We start from the raw sequence: 23,152 nt of genomic DNA on the forward strand, positions 1-23,152 counted from the left end.
TTAAAGCAGAAGTAAGCGATCCCGTCGTTTTGGCTATAATGCTGCGTTCCAGGCAGGCTTTTGAAACCGTAAATTACAGCTTCAAGTCACGACTTACGACTTTGTAGCGTTCCAGGCAACCCACTCGTGTTTTTCCGACCTGTTTTACCTGTGAAAGTCACTATAACGGCCACTCGTAACTTCTGACCCGTGAACTCGTACCAGATCGAACTGGTACGACTTCACAGGTCGGAAAAACACGAGTTACGAGTTGCCTTGAACGCACCATAACGTCTTGTCAGCCGATGGAGTTAGCAGCCCCCTCCCTCGTCATGGATCTATTGGTCCTCGTCCCTACGTCACCACATTCAGGCACATCCCTTGGCTGCACACACAGAGAGGACTGCCCCTTTATGCCGTTCTCTCTCCTCATTGGATAAAGGTTGTAGGATACAAGGAAAGTTTTCTCCTCGGCTCAGAGCAGAGCAGAGTGACTGAGAGACCCGTGTTTCGATCCAAACACTCTATAGAAGTGATTGCTGTCGGAAGATACAACTATTTAAGACTTATATTAACGCAAAAATACTTCTGCTTTAACCTGCTAACTGATGCTAACAGACACCATGTAACCGATGCTAACTGATGCTAACAGACACCATGTACAGACACTAATGCTAACAGGAACTAACATGCTGAAGCAGTCAGTCTGTGATTACTTATGATACACTACATTTCCCACAGTGCACCTGTTCTCCCCAGGTGGTAACAGACTTGGACTCTGAGCCTCCTGTTCCTGATAACAACTAATCAACTGATCAATAATGATTATAGATTATTATCGAAGGCTGTAGCTACTACAGTTAGTTAGTTCTGACCAGGTTACTGTGATACGATGGCCCATGCAGCAGCTGTTTGAGGTGCGTTTGAGGTGCGATGTGAACGTGGGAACAATCGGTGCAGAGTGTTGCAGCAGCAGCAGCAGCAATCAGCTGATGAGTCGATACCTGTTTGTCCAGGTGAGAAGCTGACACACACACACACACACACACACACACACACACACACCACACACACACACACACACACACACACAGCTAGCAGGAGGTGGAGGTGCAGAGAAACAGGACGATCTCAGAGGGTTTAATCAACTCCTTGAAGATGGAGAGAGAGAGAGAGAGAGAGAGAGAGAGAGAGAGAGAGAGAGAGAGAGAGAGAGAGAGAGAGAGAGAGAAACCTCATCAGACGGAGAAAAACTGGTCTGAACCAGAGAGAGAGAGAATCACCTGAGTCTGTTTAACCTGCTCTCCTCCTCCTCTCCCCCTCATCCCCTCTTTCTCCCCCGTTTCTCCCCCTCTCCCTCCCAGTGTCATGGTGGAGGCGTTGGACTGGTCATGTGACCGGTGTTGGTGACATCATCGACACACCTGTCACCTTCCATCCTTTCTTTCTCTTTCTATCTCTCCCTCTTTTTCTTTCTTTCTTTCTTTCTTTCTTTCTTTCTTTCTTTCTTTCTTTCTTTCTTTCTTTCTTTCTTTCTTTCTTTCTTTCTCTTTCTTTCTTTTTCTTCCTCTTTCTCCCTCCTTTTCTTTCTTTCTTTCTTTCTTTTTGTCTATCTTTCTTTCTTCCTTCCTCTTTCTTTTTCTATTTCTCCCTCCTTTTCTTTCTTTCTTTCTTTCTTTCTTTCTTTCTTTTTGTCTTCCTTCCTCTTTATTTTTCTATCTCTCCCTCCTTTTCTTTCTTTATTTCTTTCTTTCTTTTTGTCTATCTATCTTTCTTTCTTCCTTCCTCTTTCTTTTTCTATTTCTCCCTCCTTTTCTTTCTTTCTTCCTTCCTTCCTTCCTCCCTTCCTTTCTTTTTCTATCTCTCCCTCCTTTTCTTTCTTTCTTTCTTTCTTTCTTTCTTTCTTTCTTTCTTTCTTTCTTTCTTTTTCTTTCTATCTCTCCCTCCTTTTCTTTCTTTCTTTCTTTCTTTCTTTCTTTCTTTCTTTCTTTCTTTCTTCCTTCCTTCCTTCTTCTTTCTTTTTCTATCTCTCCCTCCTTTTCTTGTTTGGCTCAGTGACCTCACCTGATCCACTCGGTAATAACATGTTAATCATGTTATTTTATGCCTTAAGTCTTTAATTCTGATGCTTTTATTTATTATCCTGTGCAGCACTTTGCTTCATCGTGGATGTTTTAAAGTGCTCAACAAATAAAGTTGTATTATTGGATGTTAATAACATGTTAAATACCACCCGTATTCTCTCTGTTTCTGGCTCAGCTTCTTTTACCTAAAACTATAAAAACCTCCTCTTTCTCCTCTTGTGGCCCCCGTGCCCTCGCCCTTCTTCAGTCCATCTCTTGACACCCCCCTCAACCCCCCCTCCTCCTCCTCCTCCTCTTTTCTATTTTCTTCCATTGGTTTCTTGGGGCTTAATTACGGGGGCCGGCTCGGTGCAGGAGGAGGTGCAGGGCAAACAGGGATCAGTGTGACCCTGGAGGAGAAGCCATCAGACAGCGGCCTTAACAATGATAAATCACCCCGAGCTCAGCTACAGATACAGACCCCCCCTCTGCCCCCCCCACACCCCAACACATCTCCTCCTCCTCCTCCCTCCACATCGCACTGATCTCTATAAAATATGGATGGGCCGGCACGGCGAGGAGGAGCAGGAGGGTGGGGGGAGGGGGGGTGTAGGTGGCGGTCCATATTAGCGGTGATCAGGCCCAGGCCGAGGGTGGAGGTGGAGCGGGGGGGGTGATGGGGGTGGTGATGTGGGTGGTGATGTGGGGGGGTTAATTCCATTCAGAGGAAATGGATTGAAATTCAGCTCATGAATTGAATATTGCTCATTATTAGCGAGTCACCTGGACAGAGAGTAGGCTAGACTAAGCTAAGCAGATGCTAATGTTACACCATGTAGCCTCGGCCTACACTAACTGATGCTAACAGATGCTAACAGACACCACAGACACTAGCTGATGCTAACAGATGCTAACAGACGCCACAGACACTAGCTGATGCTAACAGATGCTAACAGACACCCACAGACACTAGCTGATGTTAACTGATGCTAGCAGACACCCGCAGACACTAGCTGATGCTAACCGACACCCACAGACACTAGCTGATGCTAACTGATGCTAACAGACACCACAGACACTAGCTGATGCTAACAGACGCCACAGACACTAGCTGATGCTAACAGACACCACAGACACTAGCTGATGCTAACTGATGCTAACAGACACCACAGACACTAGCTGATGCTAACAGACGCCACAGACACTAGCTGATGCTAACAGACACCACAGACACTAGCTGATGCTAACTGATGCTAACAGACACCACAGACACTAGCTGATGCTAACTGATGCTAACAGACACCATAAATAGACACTTACTGATGCTAACAGACACCACAGACACTAGCTGATGCTAACTGATGCTAACAGACACCATGTAACTGATGCTAACTAATGCTAACAGGAACTAACATGCTAGAGCAGTCTGTTACAGATGTTACGATAAACAATCCAACCGCCTGGATCACTACAGCTCAGCTACAGATATCAGGAGGAGCAGGAAGCAAGAGGGTGGTGGTGGGGGGGGTGGAGGTGGAGGTGTAGGTGGAGGTCCATATTAGCGGTGATCAGGCCGAGGGTGGAGGTGGAGCTGGGGGGGGGGGGGTTAATTCCATTCAGAGGAAACGGATTGAAATTCAGCTCATGAATTGAATATTGCTCATTATTCTCAATGAGCAGGAAACTCCTCATTCATGAAGTGGAATTAATACAAATCCCTCAACACTGACCCCCCCCCCCCCCCCCCTGCACACACACACACCTCACACACACACACACACACACACACACACACACACACACACACACACACACACACACACACTTCACACACACACACATACACACACACAAAGTCCAGATCAGGGTTGTTTGTGATGAGACACTCTGATGAAGAGGCTCAGTGATTTTACAACGACTGTCCCTGAACTGCTCACGGCTGCTGCTGGTGCTGCTGCTGCTGGTGGTGGTGCGTTCACTGTCAGCGTGTAAAAACTACAGCGTTGAGCTGATGAGAGACTCCTGAGGTCACAGACTCTCTCTACTAAACTACAATAACTATTCATTATAATTATGTGACTATAGATTATTGATTAGATTAGATCTTCATCGGTCCTGAGTAGGGATGTCACGATTATAGATTTACTTGGTACGATTATTGTCAGAGAAATAATCACGGTGTTACGATTATCACGATTATTACTATGCATTAATTAATTTCACACTATTAATGTGTAAAATCAAATATAGTTAAAATATACATTACTTATTATAAAATATTTTAAATATCTATTAAAATATGACCAATTAGGCTATTAATCCACCAGGGGAAGCGTTTGAAATAGGCTATTCAAGTCATTAATTGTCATTGATACCAAATGTTTAAATTCATTTTAATCTTTGACACTCTAGGATTTAAACTCCTACCAATTCAACGTTACGTTAGATAAATGGACCGGTATCTGTGCACATCTGCCGACACGGTTCATAATCTTTTTTTGGAAAGTGACGGTATTTAGGAATCTTTGCGATCAATTAATTGTGGCGTTTAATACGGCGATTAATTGTGAAAACAAAGGAAACAAAGTAGAAAGTCACACAAAGGTCACAGAGGTCGTGCAGCTCGGTGTGTGAAGGGTTAACTGTGAACAAACAGCAGCGGCGGCCATCTTTGTTGTGAATATTAATGTACGTAGGAGTAACCACGGTAACAATGTGACGTCACTGCCTCAGAACTCCCTCCATCTTTCTTTCCTTCCTTCCTTCCTTCCTTCCTTCCTTCCTTCCTTCCTTCCTTCCTTCCTTCACTTCGTCCTTACTTCTTCTTCCTTCCTTTTTGACCCAATTAACCCAATCTGTTTCCTCCCTCCATCTTTCTTTCCTTCCTTTTTCCTTTCCTTCTTTCCACAATCGTTTCTCCCTCCCTTCCTTCCTTCACTTCATCCTTACTTCCTCCTTCCTTCTTCTTCCTTCCTTGAACGAATCTATTCCCTCCCTCCATCTTTCTTTCCTTACATTTTCCCTTCCTTCTTTCCACAATCCTTTTCCCTTCCTTCCTTCCCTTCGTCCTTACTTCTTCCTTCCTTTTTGACCCAATTAACCCAATCAGTTTCCTCCCTCCCTCCATCTTTCTTTCCTTCCTTCTTTCCTTTCTTCTTTCCTTCTTTCTTCCTTCCTTGAACAAATCTATTCCCTCCCTCTATCGTTCTTTCCTTCCTTCCTTCCCTTCATCCTTCCTTCTTCCTTCGTTCTGTATTTCCTTCTGTTTTCCCTTCCTTCTTTCCCTTCGTCCTTCCTTCCTTCCTTCCTTGACCAAGGAGGACAACAGGAGGGTTACATACATACATAAATAAAGGTTTTTCTCTTCCTCTGATTCCAGACCAGTTCCCACACTGCAAAAATTCAAAATCTTACCAAGAATATTTGTCTTATTTCTAGTTAAAATGTCATTTCTAGTCAAAACAAATCTCATGCTACTTAAAATAAGACTCATCACATTAAAAAGCAGCTTATGTTTTTAGACACTTTTTTACTTCTTTCAAGCAGATTTTCCACTTGAAATAAGTAGAATAATCTGATAGTGGAGCAAGTTTTTCTTTCTTATAACAAGCACAAAAAACTTCCTTTCACTGGCAGATTTTTCTACTTATTTCAATTGAAAATTTGTTTGAAACAAGTGAAAATGATCTAAAAACAAGTTCATTTTTATAGGTGATGAGTCTTATTTTAAGTGGAAAGAGATTAGTTTTGACTAGAAATGAGACATTTTGACAAGAAATAAGACAAATATTCTTGGAAAGATATAGAGTTTTTGCAGTGCATCTTTTACCTGAAATCAACCTGCTCTTTATTCAACCCCCCCCCCCCCCCCCTCCTCCTCCTCCTCCTCCTCCTCCTCCTCCTCCAGCTGACGAATCAATCTGCTCGCTGTCGCTCCACCTGTCCACAAAAACAACTCTGAACATCTCTCTCCCCCCCCTCCCCTCCTCCCCCCTTTCTTGTCCTCCTGAGCGCCGGCTGCTGCAGGTGAAACCAAACAGGAAGTGACAGCCTCAGTTAACCCCTCGTTGCTGCTCGGTCACATGATCCTCGCTGCTCGCCGCCGCTCTGATTCGTCCCCTTGTTCTTATTGAGTTTTTCTTCTTGTGAATAAATAAATATTTATCAGCCGGGGAGGGGGAGGGGGAGGGGGGAGGAAGGGGAGGGGAGGGGGGTTGTTTGGGCATCACAGCAGGGCCAGACAATGTGTGTTCACTATTAGTATCAATTTACAAATAAACTGCTTTTTTGGTGACTGGATCTCCGATGTCAGATTTTGATAAATGGTTTCAATTTGGCAGCTGCTTTCGAGTGTCAGCGCCGCCGCCGCACCGAGTCGGCCTCGGTTATCCTCACAGCCGCCAGCCAGCCAGCCAGCAGCCAGCAGCCAGCCCAGAATAATCTCTTCATACTGTGTCTTAAAGGAACAGGCCGGTGTTTTTACATTAACATTGACTTCACTGCTGCTGTTTGTTGATTTAAAGGGATAGTTCATTCACATTTAGTCAAATTGGTCCATTGCCATAATCCCTATAGTCATAGCAGTAGGTTCGTTACCTTTAATTGTCGGTGCAAGCTGTTTTTAGAACGGTGGAGCAGAGCCGTGAGCTGCTCAGAGCTACGCTACGGAGGCTCATTATGGGATTTCTTGGTTTCCCTTCATCAAACTCATCAAATACACAATCCAACAACTCCACAACGCTCTGGTGGACAAGTTGTGACCTGCACATTCACCACGCTATGAGATAATAACACAACGTTACCAGACAGAGTTGTTTTAGAGGGAAATGCAGAGACTGATGATGAAAAACTGTCCCTGAAGGCAACACGCATCAGCGGTTTTGCATGAATTTCCCTCTAAAACAACTCTGTCTGGTAACGTTGTGTTATTATCTCATAGCGTGGTGAATGTGCAGCTCACAACTTGTCCACCAGAGCGTTGTGGAGTTGTTGGATTGTGTATTTGATGAGTTTGATGAGGGAAATCAACAAAGAAATCCCATAATGAGCCTCTGTAGTGTAGCTCTGAGCAGCTCACGGCTCTGCTCCGCCGTTCTAAAAACAGCTTGCACCGAAATTAAAGGTAACGAACCTGACTATAGGGATTATGGCAATGGGACAATTTGACAGAATGTTTAACTATCCCTTTAAAGAACTTCACCTCAGTGTCTCGACCGTCTGATGCTGTTGCTCAGATGTGTCTGTTTAATTCTCTTTTTATTATTATTATAGGCTATTATTATTATTTATATATGTATATAATTATTAATTCAGGTTGTTCAGGGCGCTGCTGCTGCTGCTGCTGCTGCTGCTGCTGTTTGATCTGATCTCTTCTGCTGCGTCCAATAAAACAATACATTAAATGAAGAGTTACAAAGGAGATACTAGAACTAATTAATAAATGAAAAGTGTGAATGATTCAACACTTTTTAAAATTCAGATCACAGCGACACAGCAGAAAGAAGAAGACGAAGAGGGAAAAGAAGGAGAAGAAGGGAACATGGACGAGTTCCTTCAGTGACCAGAGGAGTTTGAACTTTATGATGTCACAGTGACGCTGACCTTTGACCTTTGACCTTTGACCTCCTTCAGTTTTACAGACAAACACTGAATCTGATCAGAAACTTAACGATTAGTAATCAGTTATTATCAGAAACAGACGATGCCTTTACTGACAGTGGGAAAGATGTAGACTATTTATCATCTGTTGAATCAAATCTGAACGATTCAGTTTGAAACATCACATGATCGATGACGACACTGGAATCTCATCAGTGGTGTAGTCTAATGTTTTGTAGTGGGTAAACTGCTTTTTAGGTGGTAAACTGTTCATACTTGTATCACTGGTGGTTCTCAAACTTTTTTATATCAACACACAAATTCGACCACGGAGCCCCATTGGACAACATATTGAAGCAAACACCAGAAATACACAAGCAATCAATGTACGTTTAAATTAGGCGTACATTGTTGAAAGATTTACAGCAATTTCTGGGGAAAAAAGTTGAAACATTTCTAGGAAAAAGTGGTGAGATTTCAAAAAAAATAAACAAAAAAGTTTTTTAAAAAATTAGAAAAAAGTGATCAAATTTCGCTTTTCTTTTTTTTTTTTTTTTTTACAAAAAAGTGGTAAAATTTCTCCCAAAAAAAGTGGTAAAATTTCAAAAAGAAAAAATTAAGTCAAACAATGGTTAAAAAAGTGAGCCTCCAGCAGCACTGAGCGGAACCAGCTGATCCAATCACACTGCAAAAACTCAAAATCTTACCAAGAATATTTGTCTTATTTCTAGTCAATATGTCATTTCTAGTCAAAACAAATCTCATTCTACTTAAAATAAGACTCATCACATAAAAAGTAGCTTGTTTTCAGACACTTTTTACTTCTTTCAAGCAGATTTTCACTTGAAATAAGTAGAAAAATCTGATAGTGGAGAAAGTTTTTCTTTTTTTATTACAAGCACAACAAACTTACTTTCACTGGCAGATTTTTCTACTTATTTCAAGTGAAAATTAGTTTGAAACAAATGAAAATGATCTAAAAACAAGTAAATTTTTCAGGTGAAGAGTCTTATTTAAAGTGGAAAGAGATTAGTTTGGACTAGAAATGAGACATTTTGACAAGAAATAAGACAAATATTCTTGGAAAGATTTTGAGTTTTTGCAGTGCAGGTGTCTCCGTGCAGGTGTTGGTCTACATACGGCAGCCCAGCGGGGACAAACCGCCGCTTGAACGTGGCCGCTCTGACTGACTGACAGGTGCATTCTGGGTAACTACTACCTGCTGCACTAAACTAACCTCCCGGCCTCGAGTCTGACCTCTGACCTCTGACCTCTGACCCCAGCGCTGCACGCACGGCGGCGGCGGCGACTTAATGACTGGTCTCCACTGACCTTAGGTAACCTCTCGGGGTCTCCGGGGTGACGGGGGATGACCTTCTGTAACCTCTGGAAGCCGTAGTCGATGGTCGGCTCGTTCAAGGCTGCAGCACGAGAGATAGAGACAGAGAGAGAGTTAGACGACGTGAACTTCATTCTCATTCATAAAACAGTCTTGTTGTTTCTTGTGTGTGTGTGTGTGTGTGTGTGTGTGTGTGTGTGTGTGTGTCAGTGGTGGACAGTAACGGAGTAAATTTCCTTTATTTAACCAGGTAAAAAACTCATTGAGATTTAAAACCTCTTTTCCAAGAGTGACCTGGCCAAGACGGCAATTCACCCAGAGTTACAAGATGTGTCAGTTTCAAGTCCTTCTGCACATCGTTCCAGGTCGACGGGGCTGAAAATTTAAAAGCCTTTTTGCCCCGTTCCGTTCTCACTCTCGGGAGATCTGCATCTGTATAACATCCAGAGAACGCTGAGGCCATATCGGCTGAGGTTTCTACACATGTGTACACACACAATATGTAGGCAAAAGTCCAAGAACAGATTTATAAATAAAAGTCAGCCAGTGAGAGAGTCTACGGACACACAGAGATGGACAATGTGCGACGGCATATAAGGAACAGTGATGTACACGGTAGCTGCAACCAGTAATAAAACGCGAGAGAGTTGATCAAGTGTTTTCTGACTTGCAACGAAAAACATGATTTATTCCTAAAAAAAGAACCCTAATTTCAGTTTCAGTTTAGAAACAAGTTTGTCGATGTGCAGTTTAAAGGACAGGTTCTCATCAATTAGAATAGGTATTTATAGGATGTGACTATTTCAATTTCAACCCCATGAACAGTTGACAAGTTTGGAAGGTCAGATGGAAGCTGCTTGCCATTTGAAAATAGCATGGTCTTTGATTTATCGGCATTCAGAGTACTGTACTTAAGTACATATCCAGAGGATACGCCCCTAAACACTTCTTATTGGTTGATAAGTCCACACTGCTTCTTGTTGACAAGCTAGTTATCAGAGAGAGGAGAATATGAGAGGAAAAAACACTCCAAGATGTGAGAAACAGCAACCAGGGAAATGCCAGGAATCTCAAAATAGCGCTGCAAGTTTGTTTCCGTCCCTCGATAATTTGATTGGTTTGGATTCTGAACCAATAGAATATACTCGCGACAAAATTGTCACGCTGCATATCAGGACACTTTCACGCAAGTTGTCGTTGCCGCTTCGCTTCGCTCGCTGTACGTCAGGACGAGGTGTTAGAGTTAGGGGCTAAAGGGAAAACATTATATGTGACCCGTTCTATCAAAATGAGTCGGATGTCGCAACGTTCTACTTTTAGATAATCAGCTGATAACGTGGAAAACCCATAGAAAATAAAAAAAAATGTTTTACCCTAATTTCAAAGCAATGACATTCAAAAAAAATCTCCCAAAGTTTCACAGTCCAGATAATTGAGAAAAGGCACGAAAATGATGATTAAAGTCGACTTGCAACTTAAACCCTCTGAAAATGAGCGTTGCTTCGGTGCAAAACATGAAATATCTCCTGAACCGTTCATGATAGAGACGAGCTGTAAACTGCATCTGAATCACGGGATTCTCCGCTTACCGACGGTCATTGAATGGTGCCTCTATGACGAGAAGGGACGGGTACAGAAACAGATGCTAAACCGAGTAGCATCGACGCTAACAGAGCGTAGCATCGATTCTAAACCGAACGTACACGCTTGCACATGTTTTACAAAACGTCAACAAAACATGACAACTTCTGAACCGTTTATGATAGAGACGAGCTGTAAAAAGCATCTGAATTGTGAGATTCTCTGCTTTCCGAGGGTCATTGAATGGTGTCTCTATGACAACAAGGGACCGTATAGGGTGCGTGTAATCACGTGGTACAGAAACAGATGCCAGAGTCACTGGCAAAAACTTTAACTGCAATTTCCTCAGATTTTAGAACAGAATAAGAGAGTAGGAGATCGTAATTCAAATGGCCACATCTTGAAAACCATCAAATGTAGGATTTTGACTAGGGTATCATTTTAAAGCTTATTTTCTAATCTTTCCATTGATACCAAAATCTCAATTTTGAAATTTGGATCATCACTGTGACTCACTTTGATGGATCGGGTCACATATGTCAACGAGTGTCCTCACAAAGATAGCATTACAAACACATGTGTGTGTGTGTGTGTGTGTGTTACATTGACCCCAGTCTGTTGTCTTTTATTAACATTGACCACTAACACACACAGAGAGAGAGAGAGAGAGCAGTGTCAGCCCCCCCCCCCCTCCTCTCTCTTATCTCCTGCTGTTTATTAGGTGAGACCTCTCCCTCTCTCTCTCTCTCTCTACCTGTCCTTTTCACTGCTAATTCAATCCACTCAGCCTCTTTCTTCTCCTCCTCTTCTCCTCCTCCTCCAGCCGGAGAAACACCAGGAAATGAGTGTGTGCAGATACTTCTCCATAATCAAGCCCATTAATCATAAAAGCCTGTCAAATTTGACTTTGGGGACAATTTGTCAGCCGATCTCCTCCTCGCCGCTTTGTCGCCGCGGCCTCTTGTATCCCGTAAGGATGATTGACACTCCAAATGCCGCTGAGTAGAATAGCTAGTTTGGCGCTAATATGCATAACCGCGGCTTTCATGAATAAGAATAAGGTTGAGCGATACGGCGGCGGCGGCACAGCGGAGGGAGGGAGGGGTCTCCTTCAAAGGGGCCCCGCCGCCGTTTGTCGCCGCCGTCCAAATAGATGTTATTACCATTATAACAATATTTGTTTTCTTTCCCGGGGAACGGGGAGAGCGAGGGCTGCTAAATCAAATTTGTCGGAGCTGGTTTGGAGGCGGAGGGAGAGAAAGAGAGAGAGGAGAGGAGGAGAGGAGCGGGGGGGGGACGAGGCCTCGCCGCGGGGGGGGGACGCCATGTTGGGTTTCTTTGGGCTGAGAGAGAGGAAGCAGCCTGAATCTACACTGCAAAAACTCAAAATCTTACCAAGAATATGTCTTATTTCTTGTCAAAATGTCTTATTTCTAGTCAAAACAAATATCATTCTACTTAAAATAAGACTCATCACATTAAAAAGCAGCTTGTTTTTAGACACTTTTTACTTCTTTCAAGCAGATTTTCACTTGAAATAAGTAGAAAAATCTGATAATGGAGCAAGTTTTTCTTTCTTATTACAAACACAAAAAAAACTGCTTTCACTGGCAGATTTTTCTACTCATTTCAAGTGAAAATCTGCTTGAAAGAAGTAAAAAATGTCTAAAAACAAGCTGCTTTTTAACGTGAATGTAATGTGGAAACTAGCTTTCTAGCTAAATCTGGCATATTTACATCAAATAATTGTTTTTGTATGTTCATGGATATGTGGAGTCCCATCTCAAATAAACTAATAAATGAAATGAAAATGAAATGAAATTAGTTTGAAACAAGTGAAAATGATCTAAAAACAAGTTAATTTTTAGGTGATGAGTCTTATTTTAAGTGGAAAGAGTTTAGTTTTGACTAGAAATGAGACATTTTGACAAGAAATAAGACAAATATTCTTGGAAAGATTTTGAGTTTTTGCAGTGTATTACTCCTCCTCCTCCATCGCTTCACTGTCGAGTCCCACAGAGACGATTTGTTTGGGGGGGTTGGGGGGTGAGGGAGGGGAGGGGGAGGGGGGGTCGTGGAGGATGAATGGAGATAATGTGTCAGAACGACAGGAGCAGCGATCGGCCTCTGGACGCGGCCGACAAACACCTCAACACCTCCACTGAGACAGAGAGAGACAGAGAGAGAGGCATCATGGGAAACACTGGGATTGAATAAAAAACCCATTTACACTCAGAGAGGAGTTGGGTGGGGTGGGGGGGGCTCATCTGTGACCTTGTGACCTCACGTGTCTCCACTTCTTCTTACACCTCTTACACACACACACACACCTTCTGTGTTTTCATTTCTTGCCTGAACACGTTTTATTCACAGCAAAGACTCAAAATCTTACCAAGAATATTTGTCTCATTTCCAGTCAAAATGTCATTTCTAGTCAAAACAAATCTCATTCTACTTAAAATAAGACTCATCACATTAAAAAGCAGCTTGTTTTTAGACACTTTTTACTTCTTTCAAGCAGATTTTCACTTGAAATAAGTAGAAAAATCTGATAGTGGAGCAAGTTTTTCTTTCTTATTACAAGCACAAAACAACTTGCTTTCACTGGCAGATTTTTCTACTTATTTCAAGTGAAAATTAGTTTGAAACAAGTGAAAATGATCTAAAAACAAGTTCATTTTTAGGTGATGAGTCTTATTTTAAGTGGAAAGAGATTAGTTTTGACTAGAAATGAGACATTTTGACAAGAAATAAGAAAAATATTCTTGGTAAGATTTTGAGTTTTTGCAGTGCAGGTGCAGAGTGAGATGTGTTCAGGTGCAAAATGAGACGTTCAGGTGCAAAATGAGGCGTTCAGGCGCAGAGTGAGATGTGTTCAGGTGCAACATGAGACGTTCAGGCCCAAAATGAGGCGTTCAGGTGCAGAATGAGATATTCAGGTGCAGAATGAGACGTTCAGGTGCAAAATGAGACGTTCAGGTGCAAAATGAGGCGTTCAGGCGCAGGGTGAGATGTGTTCAGGTTCAGGAGGCTGGAGGCGTTAGCGTAGCTTAGCATGAAGCTCAGAAACAACAGAGGAGTTGATATAAGTTACTTATTTCAAGTGAAAATTAGTTTGAAATAAATGAAAATGATCTAAAAACAAGTTCATTTTTAGGTGATGAGTCTTATTTTAAGTGGAAAGAGATTAGTTTTGACTATAAATGAGACATTTTGACAAGAAATAAGACAACTATTCTTGGTAAGATTTTGAGTTTTTGCAGTGTGAGGCGTTTAATGAATGAACCCCCCCCCTCCTCCCCCTCCCCCTGCAGAAATTAAGACCATTACGTCCTCTTATTAAAATCTGGCTGCACCTCTGACCGCAGCGCCCCATTGGCTGCCCGTAACCCCCCCCCCTCACGGCCAATCGATAGCAGCGGCTGCAGCCTCCCTCCCTCCCTCGCTGCAAAGAGCCGGGTAATTGGAGAGCGAGCAGCGGCAGCGGCTGGCAGCGCGAGACCCTGACCCCCCCCACCCCCCCACGCATCACAGCGTCCATATGAAGACAGATTGGCTGAGTTAGTGTAAACATATGCTGCAGTTCCAGGCATCAGCGCCACTTTCTCCTTCTAATCTGTATTGATTTGTCTCTGCCGCTCTTCTCTTCACCGGGCCAGAGGGGGGAGGGGGGGGGTGGGGGGCTGTTTATAAATCACACAACCAGGAGAGGGAGATAATTCAGAGGTGAGGTGATGGTGGCGGTGGCGGAGAGGGGGTTCTTTATATATTTAATCAAGTATTTATCGCTCTCTCTGGTTGCACTGCAAAAACTCAAAATCTTACCAAGAATATTTGTCTTATTTCTTGTCAAAATGTCTAATTTCTAGTCAAAACAAATCTCATTCTACTAAAAATAAGACTCATCACATTAAAAAGCAGCTTGTTTTTAGACACTTTTTACTTCTTTCAAGCAGATTTTCACTTGAAATAAGTAGAAAAATCTGGTTTTTCTACTTATTTCAAGTGAAAATTAGTTCGAAACAAATGAAAATTATCTAAAAACAAGTAAATTTTTAGGTGATGAGTCTTATTTTAAGAGAAAAGAGATTAGTTTTGACTAGAAATTAGACATTTTGACAAGAAATAAGACAAATATTCTTGGAAAGATTTTGAGTTTTTGCAGTGTGGTTCTCTGTCTCTCCTCCTGTGAAAGCGAGGGAGGAAAAAGGGTTAAAAAAATATCAAGAGGTACTAAGTTACGGAACAGTTTATCCGATTTAGCAAAAAATTGTTTAGCAAAACATTTTTTTAAAGTCTATGTTTAAAAATCATTTAACTGCTGTGTTGTAATGTATTGTCTATGTTTTTTTTTCATGTTATCTTGTGCTTTTGTACATTAAATTGTAATATTAATATTATTATAAGGTTCGAGGCTTCAAATAAGCCCACAGTGGGTTTTTTTGCCTCTCCCTGCACTGTTTCATTATTACTTATCATGTTTGGTGGTGGCGGTGGGGGGGGGGGGGGGTTCTTTATTTAATCAAGTATTTATCGCTCTCTCTGGTTGGTTCTCTCTCTGTCTCTCCTCCTGTGAAAGCGATCAAACGGTCGGTCGGCGTCCTGCTGGTCCGAGTCATCGCAGTCATCAGGAGGCTAAGTGACTGCAGAGGGAGGGAGTGGGGGGGGGTTACAGGATAAACTAATTTGTTGACGGCAGATTTCAGCAGGTCAAAGAGAGAGAGAGAGAGAGAGAGAGAGAGAGAGAGAGAGAGAGAGAGAGGGAGGGAGGAAACATGGGAGGAAAAAGGATGCAGTAAAATATTCCTACAAAATAAAAGCTGTGAGGTCACAGAGAAGATCAAGAGATTATCATTGAGTAAAAGACTAAAACCTCAGTTTCTTTTCTCTGTTTCAGGTTTTATATCATCTATAATCTATGATCTATAATCTATCATCTCTACAACTGAACATGACACGAGAAACAGAGAATAGTTCTATCAATAAACTGTGAAGATGATTTGACCTCATCTGTTTCTATCTGCTGTGATTTGTATTTCCCATCATGCATTTCTACAAGCTGCTTCATTGATTTATTTTCACTTCCTGGTTGAAAGTTTGTTTTCATTGGCTGTGTTGTAAATCGCCCCCCTATCACGGATGTAGTGCACTATAGGTTAGTGAGTTCGCCATTTTGTAGTGTTGTTCGAATTCTCTGTGGTTAATTTCATCCACTATGTAGTGGACCATAAAGTGAGTGAACAAGCGATGTACACTACATTGTACTCCCGTATCCCACAATGCGATGCAGCTGTGTTTTGCCAGAGCTACTATAGTCAGTAGCTAAGCTAATAGCCACAGCTCACGGTTGGGACACACAACAGTATTTGACCAAACCAAACTTCCACACCGTTGATATTTCAACAGTTTATGGTCCAACAAACACAACCATGCAGAATCACATCCTCAAATGTTCCCGTAGCCTAATGGTGTGTTCCAGTTGTACTGAAGTTTCATCTGGAATGCCACCTGAAGTCGGGTATCCGACTTGGGAAGTGGGACGAACCTGACCAACCCCGACTTGACCACAACGCCATAAAACCGTCATCCAGAATGGCTGCGCCGTAGCCTACATCAACAATAGTGAAAGCTCTCATAATGTATTATTTATTAGCATGTCTGTTTTGTTTTGGTGAAATTAAATAAGTGCTACATGTAGTAGCCTACTGTCCAACGTCTCTCTGTGGACATTGGTTCCAGTGTAGACCAAATGTGTCCGGGCTGCCAGATTTGTCCGGGGGCCGCGACTGGCGATGACGTGGCACATCGTGATTGGTCGTGAGGATTTATAAAAGTTGTAGGTATAGACTAAAGTGAGCTATTTATATTTTCTAATGATAACATTAAACATTTACACAGCTAACAGTGACGAAAATAATTAAAATACTGTAATTAGCGCGGGCGTTCACAAACAATCATCTGTCAAACTGTTCAGAAGAGACGTGGCTTGTGACAAATGAGTCCAATATTTACTACGGGGCGAAGAGACTAACTTCGCTAGCATCCGCGATAGCATCCAAGTAACGCATTACGCCACCACGACCCATAGATACACGTAGATGCCTCTGCCTCTGACGCTGCTGCCCATTGGAACGGATTGTGGCCGCCGCCGCCATCTTGAGAAGGAGGTGTCTAACTTTTACTTACCGTAGTCTACAGAGGCAGAGGTCTATCACTGAAGCCCTTTGTTTTTATATAAATACCACTACACAACTCACGTTAGCAGTTAGGGTTAATGTAAGTGCCATGAAACTGATTTAATATGGCCTAGCACAGTTATATAGGTAGCCTACTGTGGTTTACACTCACTCGCTGGCCTCATCACCATGGCAACCACAAACTCAGCCGTGGGAAACAGCTGATCAGCATAATAGCCTACACATACAGGCAACAAAATAATGTTAACTAGCGGTATATGCACTAAATGTAACACATATCCCACCCTATGATACGTTACGTTAGTTTCATTTTTGTCAGATAACTTACCTACATCAAATTCAACAAGATAAAACAACTTATTACTTGAGAAAAGTTATTCCATGTCTCTTAGTTTTGGCGTTTCTTTCATGGGAACATCCGTACGCGGCACAAAGGTTTGGCATTTCACCAGATTCACAGCTGTCAAACCCTCTGACTGTTGACTGCTGGTCAGGAGGAACTCCCCCCCAAGATGGCCGCCGTGAGACATTCCTGACAAGCCCGAATGTGGCATCTACGTATATAGTATATCCAAAGACGGTTTATAAACCAAGACCTTTCATGAGGAGTCAGCTTCCTGTATGCATGTCACGTGGGCTTCTGCTCGGCCACGCCCCTTTAGAGAGACCAGAGGCAGCTTGGAGTGTATTGATTCCTATGGGACAATTTAATGTGAACACCGATTATGGTCGGGTCTTTCTCCCCACGGTCACTGAAGCAAATTTTGAACTCATTTTTCACAAGCCACATCTCTTCTGAACAGTTTGACACCAAAATGGTAATTTTCAGATGGACACATCAGGAGAAAATCCACTTTGTTCCAGACCTGTCTCTGTCTCTACGACACACTCTCGCCAGATTTGGCACCAATCTCCTAGGCAACGTCAAACAAACGCCCGCAAACTCCCGTGAAAATGATTTAAATTATTTTTGTCATGCTAAATATGACTGTTAGTAGTGTAAATATTTAATGTTATCATAAGAAAATATAAATATCTCACTTTCATCTACCTACAGATTGTATAAATCCACACACACGATCACAGACGAGGTGGGGTGACGGTTGGCTACGCCCATTTAGAGAGACAGGAAGTGAAACCATTTCTATCATTGGAGCAGCCGTTCATGGAGTATCTTTCCATTTATTGAATATCTTTGGTATATCTATGACCACAACCAATCACGGTGTGCCACGTCATCGCCAGTCGCGGCTCCAGGACAAATCTGGCACCCCGAACACATTTGGTACCTACAACGGTACGGTTTAAATACCGTTTAGAACACGGCTCTCTTGAATACTCGATTCTGATTGGTCAATCACCAATATTCTGCGGTGTTTATTTCTCGATAGACCACCGCTGAGCGGACCGTTGCTAGGGACTCCATAGCAACGGCCAACTCTGCATGTCCGGTCACGGCCGCTGTTTTGCTGAGCCTCCTCCCGTTCGTGCATTTGAAGCCTTTGATAATCAATCAGTGGATCGATAGATTACCATACACGTTACCATGTATTTTGTGTAGTCGTATCTGTCATAAACAAGAGATCATGGGGTGCGTTTGTGTCGCGGAGCTACAGAGAGGAGAGGAGCTGTGACACGGTCAGAGTTTCTGATGCAAGTTTACTTTTCAGCCACGATGTGGAAATAAGGAGCCTCCACTCTCCCTGTAACAGGTTACAAGTCGTTTATATAACATCACAATTAGTCCGAAGCTGTTTAATGACGGTAAAACAAAAAGTAAATATCCTGCATACTTTCTCTTTTCTGTGCTGCGCTGGTCAGAGCGGCGTCCCGAGCAACGGTCTAATTTTACATGAATAAAATCTATTTTTATCATTATTTTGTGTTACATTATTGAATGATTTAGTTGTAGGCCGTGTTCTAAGCGGGATAATGTATAGTTGGTCGGTTGTTATGGAGAAATAAACCCCTTCATGTTGTATGAAACCTGTCGGGGTTTATTTCTCCATAACAACCTCCGAACTATACATTATCCCTTACTTGATGCGTTGTTTTCAACTGGTATTGCTAACAACGGTTAACAACGGCTAACAACAACAACAACATGACTTGTTATAGCCGCCAACAACTCGGGTGCGATGTAATTCCCAGCTCCGACTTCCGTGGCAACTGGAACGCGCCATAAGTGTCGGGTGTTTTTATGTTTTTTTTTTTGTCTAGTGATGCCCCCCCCCCCCCCCCCCCCCAATCCACCTATCTTCCTCCTGTCTTACTCTTTCCTTATGTCCACCACCACACTGCAAAAACTCAAAATCTTACCAAGAATATCTGTCTTATTTCTAGTCAAAACAAATCTCATTCTACTTAAAATAAGACTAATCACATTAAAAAGTAGCTTGTTTTTTTTTACACTTTTTACTTCTTTCAAGCTGATTTTCACTTGAAATAAGTAGAAAAATCTGATAGTGGAGCAAGTTTTTCTTTCTTATAACAAGCACAAAAAACTTGCTTTCACTGGCAGATTTTTCTACTTATTTCAAGTGAAAATTAGTTTGAAACAAGTGGAAATGATCTAAAAACAAGTTAATTTTTAGGTGATGAGTCTTATTTTAAGCGAAAAGAGTTTAGTTTTGACTAGAAATGAGACATTTTGACAAGAAATAAGACAAATATTCTTGGAAAGATTTTGAGTTTTTGCAGTGTGGAGGGGGGGTGAAGGGATGAGGCGGGGGGGAGGGGGGGGGGGGGTATTACTGCTCCATCTCTCCGTCTCATTACCCCCCCCCCCCCTCCTCCTCCTCCATGCTTCAGCAGCGTCCATACGTTCCTCTCAGCTGTTTACATCCTCTCTGCTCTTTACATTTATTTCTCTGTCGCTCCGTCTCATTTGCCGCCTCGCTCCTTCCTCTCCTCTCCATCTCTTCACTCTCTCCATCTCATCTCCTCCGTGTCCGTGGTAACAGGTGGAGATGAGCCGTGCGCTCTGGGGGCCCTGCTCGCCGCTCGCCGCTACACCTGCAGCTCAGGTGTGACTCTCTCTGATGATGTCGGAGGCTCGGAGGCGCAGTCATCATGTCCCCGGTGAGCAGCAGCAGCTTCTTCCATCGCTCTCATCATCTCAAATAGACGCCGTGTTCCCAGGGCCGGCCCTAGGATTTTGGTGGCCCCCTAAACAAGATTTTTGTTTGTGGCCCTGCACTCTAAGCGCAAACACCAAATCACTGGTTAAAACTGAATACAGACGTGTTTATGCCCTCTGAGGTTTGAGGCCATTTTCTCGACTTTTACATATTTTCTTAAATGTATCTTTTTAAGATACTTGCAGATGTAACAATACTCAAGTGTTTTATGTCTAAATATTAGAACCTCCGCTGTAAGCACACTGAGGCCAATTTGTCCTAGAACACTGTAGAAAGGAATAATTTAGGCCAAATGCTGGAAATTTGAGGTCTGCTTTTTGAAAAATGTCAAATCCCTTGTGAAAACACACCTTCAGTCATGAGAATGAACTGTTTTGGTGCTTGAAATAGGATATGAATACAGTAATCAGGGTTCCTACACATTTGAAATTTCCAAATTCCATACTTTTTCCAGACCCTAATTTCCAGATTTCTCGGTAAAAAATTCAAATAATTCGTGATATTTGAGTAAATAGTTGTGCATTATATAAAAAAAATCATGCAATTAATCATTTGTTTTCATTTGTATTCTGAATGTGTATGCCATTATGTAACCAAATAATTTCCAGGAGATTTTAGCTATAGGTAGCACATACAAAAATAATTAACCCAGATAACTTCAGATAAGACCAAACCCAGATAAGATATTAAGATAAATATATTTCCATACAATAATTTCCATTTTCCATACTTTTCCAGACCTGGAAATGTATAAAATCAAATTCCATACTTTCCATACTTTCCATACTTGCGTAGGAACCCTGAGTAATAGATAAGTGTAGAAAACACGTCTAAATTAAATTTTGTAAGATGCTTTTTGAGCACAAATGTTGTCATTCTGCTGTTCTATATTCACCAAATGTCTCAAATTGAGATAAAAGAAGCTGAATATTGACTTCACATTACATATAAAGCTCATAGCTGCACGTGCAGACCTCAGGATGTTTAAATGACTTGATGAACCCCGGTACCTTTCTGATCATGTGGCCCCCCACCTAACGGCTGTGGCCCTAAACAACCACATAGTGTTTATACCAGGGGCCGGCCCTGCGTGTTCCATATGATGAGCAGCAGCAGCTTCTTCCATCGCTCTCATCATCTCAAATAGACGCCGTGTTCCATATGAAACACGTCGCACCGAGCCGCCGAGCCTCTCCAATCTCCAATCTCCAATCTCCAATCTCTCGTCTCCCCCCCCCCGGCTGGTTGGTTGGTTGATTGATGCAGGTCATGTTGCCGTTCGGCCGATGGGCCGATGGCCGCCGCCGGCCGCTCATCATCCCTCACTTCCTCCTGCTGGGGGGTTTAAGGATGTAGTAGGGGACTGTGAAGCTGAAGTGGACGAACTGATTTGTTTCTGCGCCTGTCAAGTGGCCGAGGAGGCGCCAGAATACCCAGCATGCATCAGGGGCAGGGCAGCGAGTTATTATTGATCTGCTGCTTTGCTTGATCCTGCAGCTGTCAATCACACAGCCACTCAGCAGCAGCAGCAGCATCGTCTCGTCTCTAGGCTACTACACTACAACAACAAGCTTCAATTTCAAAATAAAAGTCTGATAGTTCTAAGGGTTTATTCTTCCTGGTCCATGTTAGTCCACTATAGCTCCTGAGTCCTGAGTCCTGGTCCCTGCACTGCAAAAACTTAAAATCTTACCAAGAATATTTGTCTTATTTCTAGTCAAAACTAATCTCATTCTACTTAAAATAAGACTCATCACATTAAAAAGCAGCTTGTTTTTAGACATTTTTTACTTTTTTTCAAGTAGATTTTCACTTGGAATAAGTAGAAAAATCTGACAGTGGAGCAAGTTTTTCTTTCTTATTACAAGCACAAAAAACTTGCTTTCACTGGCAGATTTTTCTTCTTATTTCGGGTGAAAATTAGTTTGAAACAAGTGAAAATGATCTAAAAACAAGTGAAGTTTTAGGTGATGAGTCTTATTTTAAGTGGAAAGAGATTAGTTTAGAAATGAGACATTTTGACAAGAAATAAGACAAATATTCTTGGAAAGATTTTGAGTTTTTGCTGTGTGTTAGTCCTCCAGGTCCTCAGTCCTGGTCCAGGTCCTCTTAAATCCTGGTCCTGGTCCCCGTTAGTCCACTAGGTCCTGAGTCCTGGTCCCCGTTAGTCCTCCAGGTTCTCAGTCCTGGTCCCCGTTAGTCCACTAGGTCCTGAGTCCTGGTCCCCGTTAGTCCTCCAGGTTCTCAGTCCTGGTCCCCGTTAGTCCACTAGGTCTTGAGTCCTGGTCCTGGTCCCTGTTAGTCCACTTGGTCCTGAGTCCTGGTCCTCTAAAATCCTGAGTCCTGGTCCCTGTTAGTCCTCCAGGTTCTCAGTCCTGGTCCCCGTTAGTCCACTAGGTCCTCAGTCCTGGTCCCTGTTAGTCCACTAGGTCCTGAGTCCTGGTCCTGGTCCCTGTTAGTCCACTAGGTCCTGAGTCCTGGTCCTGGTCCCTGTTAGTCCACTAGGTCCTCAGTCCTGGTCCTGTTTATATCCCGTTAGTCCACTAGGTCTTGAGTCCTGGTCCTGTTTATATCCCGTTAGTCCACTAGGTCTTGAGTCCTGGTCCTGTTTATATCCCGTTAGTCCACTAGGTCCTCAGTCCTGGTCCTGGTCCCTGTTAGTCCTCCTGGTTCTCAGTCCTGGTCCTGGTCCCCGTTAGTCCTCCAGGTTCTCAGTCCTGGTCCTGGTCCCCGTTAGTCCACTAGGTCCTGAGTCCTGGTCCTGGTCCCCGTTAGTCCTCCAGGTTCTCAGTACTGGTCCTGGTACTGAGTCTTCATGGTCCCTGTTAGTTCTGGTCCTGGTCCTGGTCTCAGGTCCAGTCACAGTCACGAGGTCCCAGTGAGGAGAAGTGACGGCGTGTGGCGGCGGCACTGAAGTTAAACTCACTGGCCCATAAAACAGGTGCTAACGCTAACCCGCCTGCCTAGTGGTTGGCCAAGCGGTTAGCATCGTTGTTAGCATCGTCGTTAGCATCGTTGTTAGCATCGTCGCCGGGGACGGCCAGAACAACATTGGTCCCATCTGTCCAGCTGTCCTCTCCTCTGGCCAGTATCTGCCCCCCCTCCCCCCCACCACCACCACCAACTCGTCTTCTCTTTAACCCAGATGAACCCCCCCCCCCCTCAGGGAGTTGCCGTGGCGATGAGCCTCCTCCTCCCAGCCCCAGCATGTTAATCAGTCAGTAATTACCTCTGTGTGATTAGAGCCCAGTGCCT

The 23,152-nt window shown here is 43.0% G+C and overlaps 1 protein-coding gene across 1 annotated transcript in view; it reads right to left on the reverse strand.

Annotated features, from left to right (window-relative positions):
- The window catches only part of LOC310992594 (transcription factor COE3), a gene marked incomplete at its 5' end in the record, with an annotated part of 154,576 nt that overhangs the window by 20,843 nt on the left and 110,581 nt on the right, over nt 1–23,152 (reverse strand). The window contains one exon of the mRNA XM_083980687.1: nt 8,973–9,061. Coding sequence (XP_083836813.1) covers nt 8,973–9,061 — 89 coding nt within the window. The remainder of the gene's footprint in view (nt 1–8,972; nt 9,062–23,152) is intronic.

Source organism: Trachurus trachurus (assembly GCF_905171665.1).
Source record: "Trachurus trachurus genome assembly, chromosome: 10".
Lineage (NCBI taxonomy): Eukaryota > Metazoa > Chordata > Actinopteri > Carangiformes > Carangidae > Trachurus > Trachurus trachurus.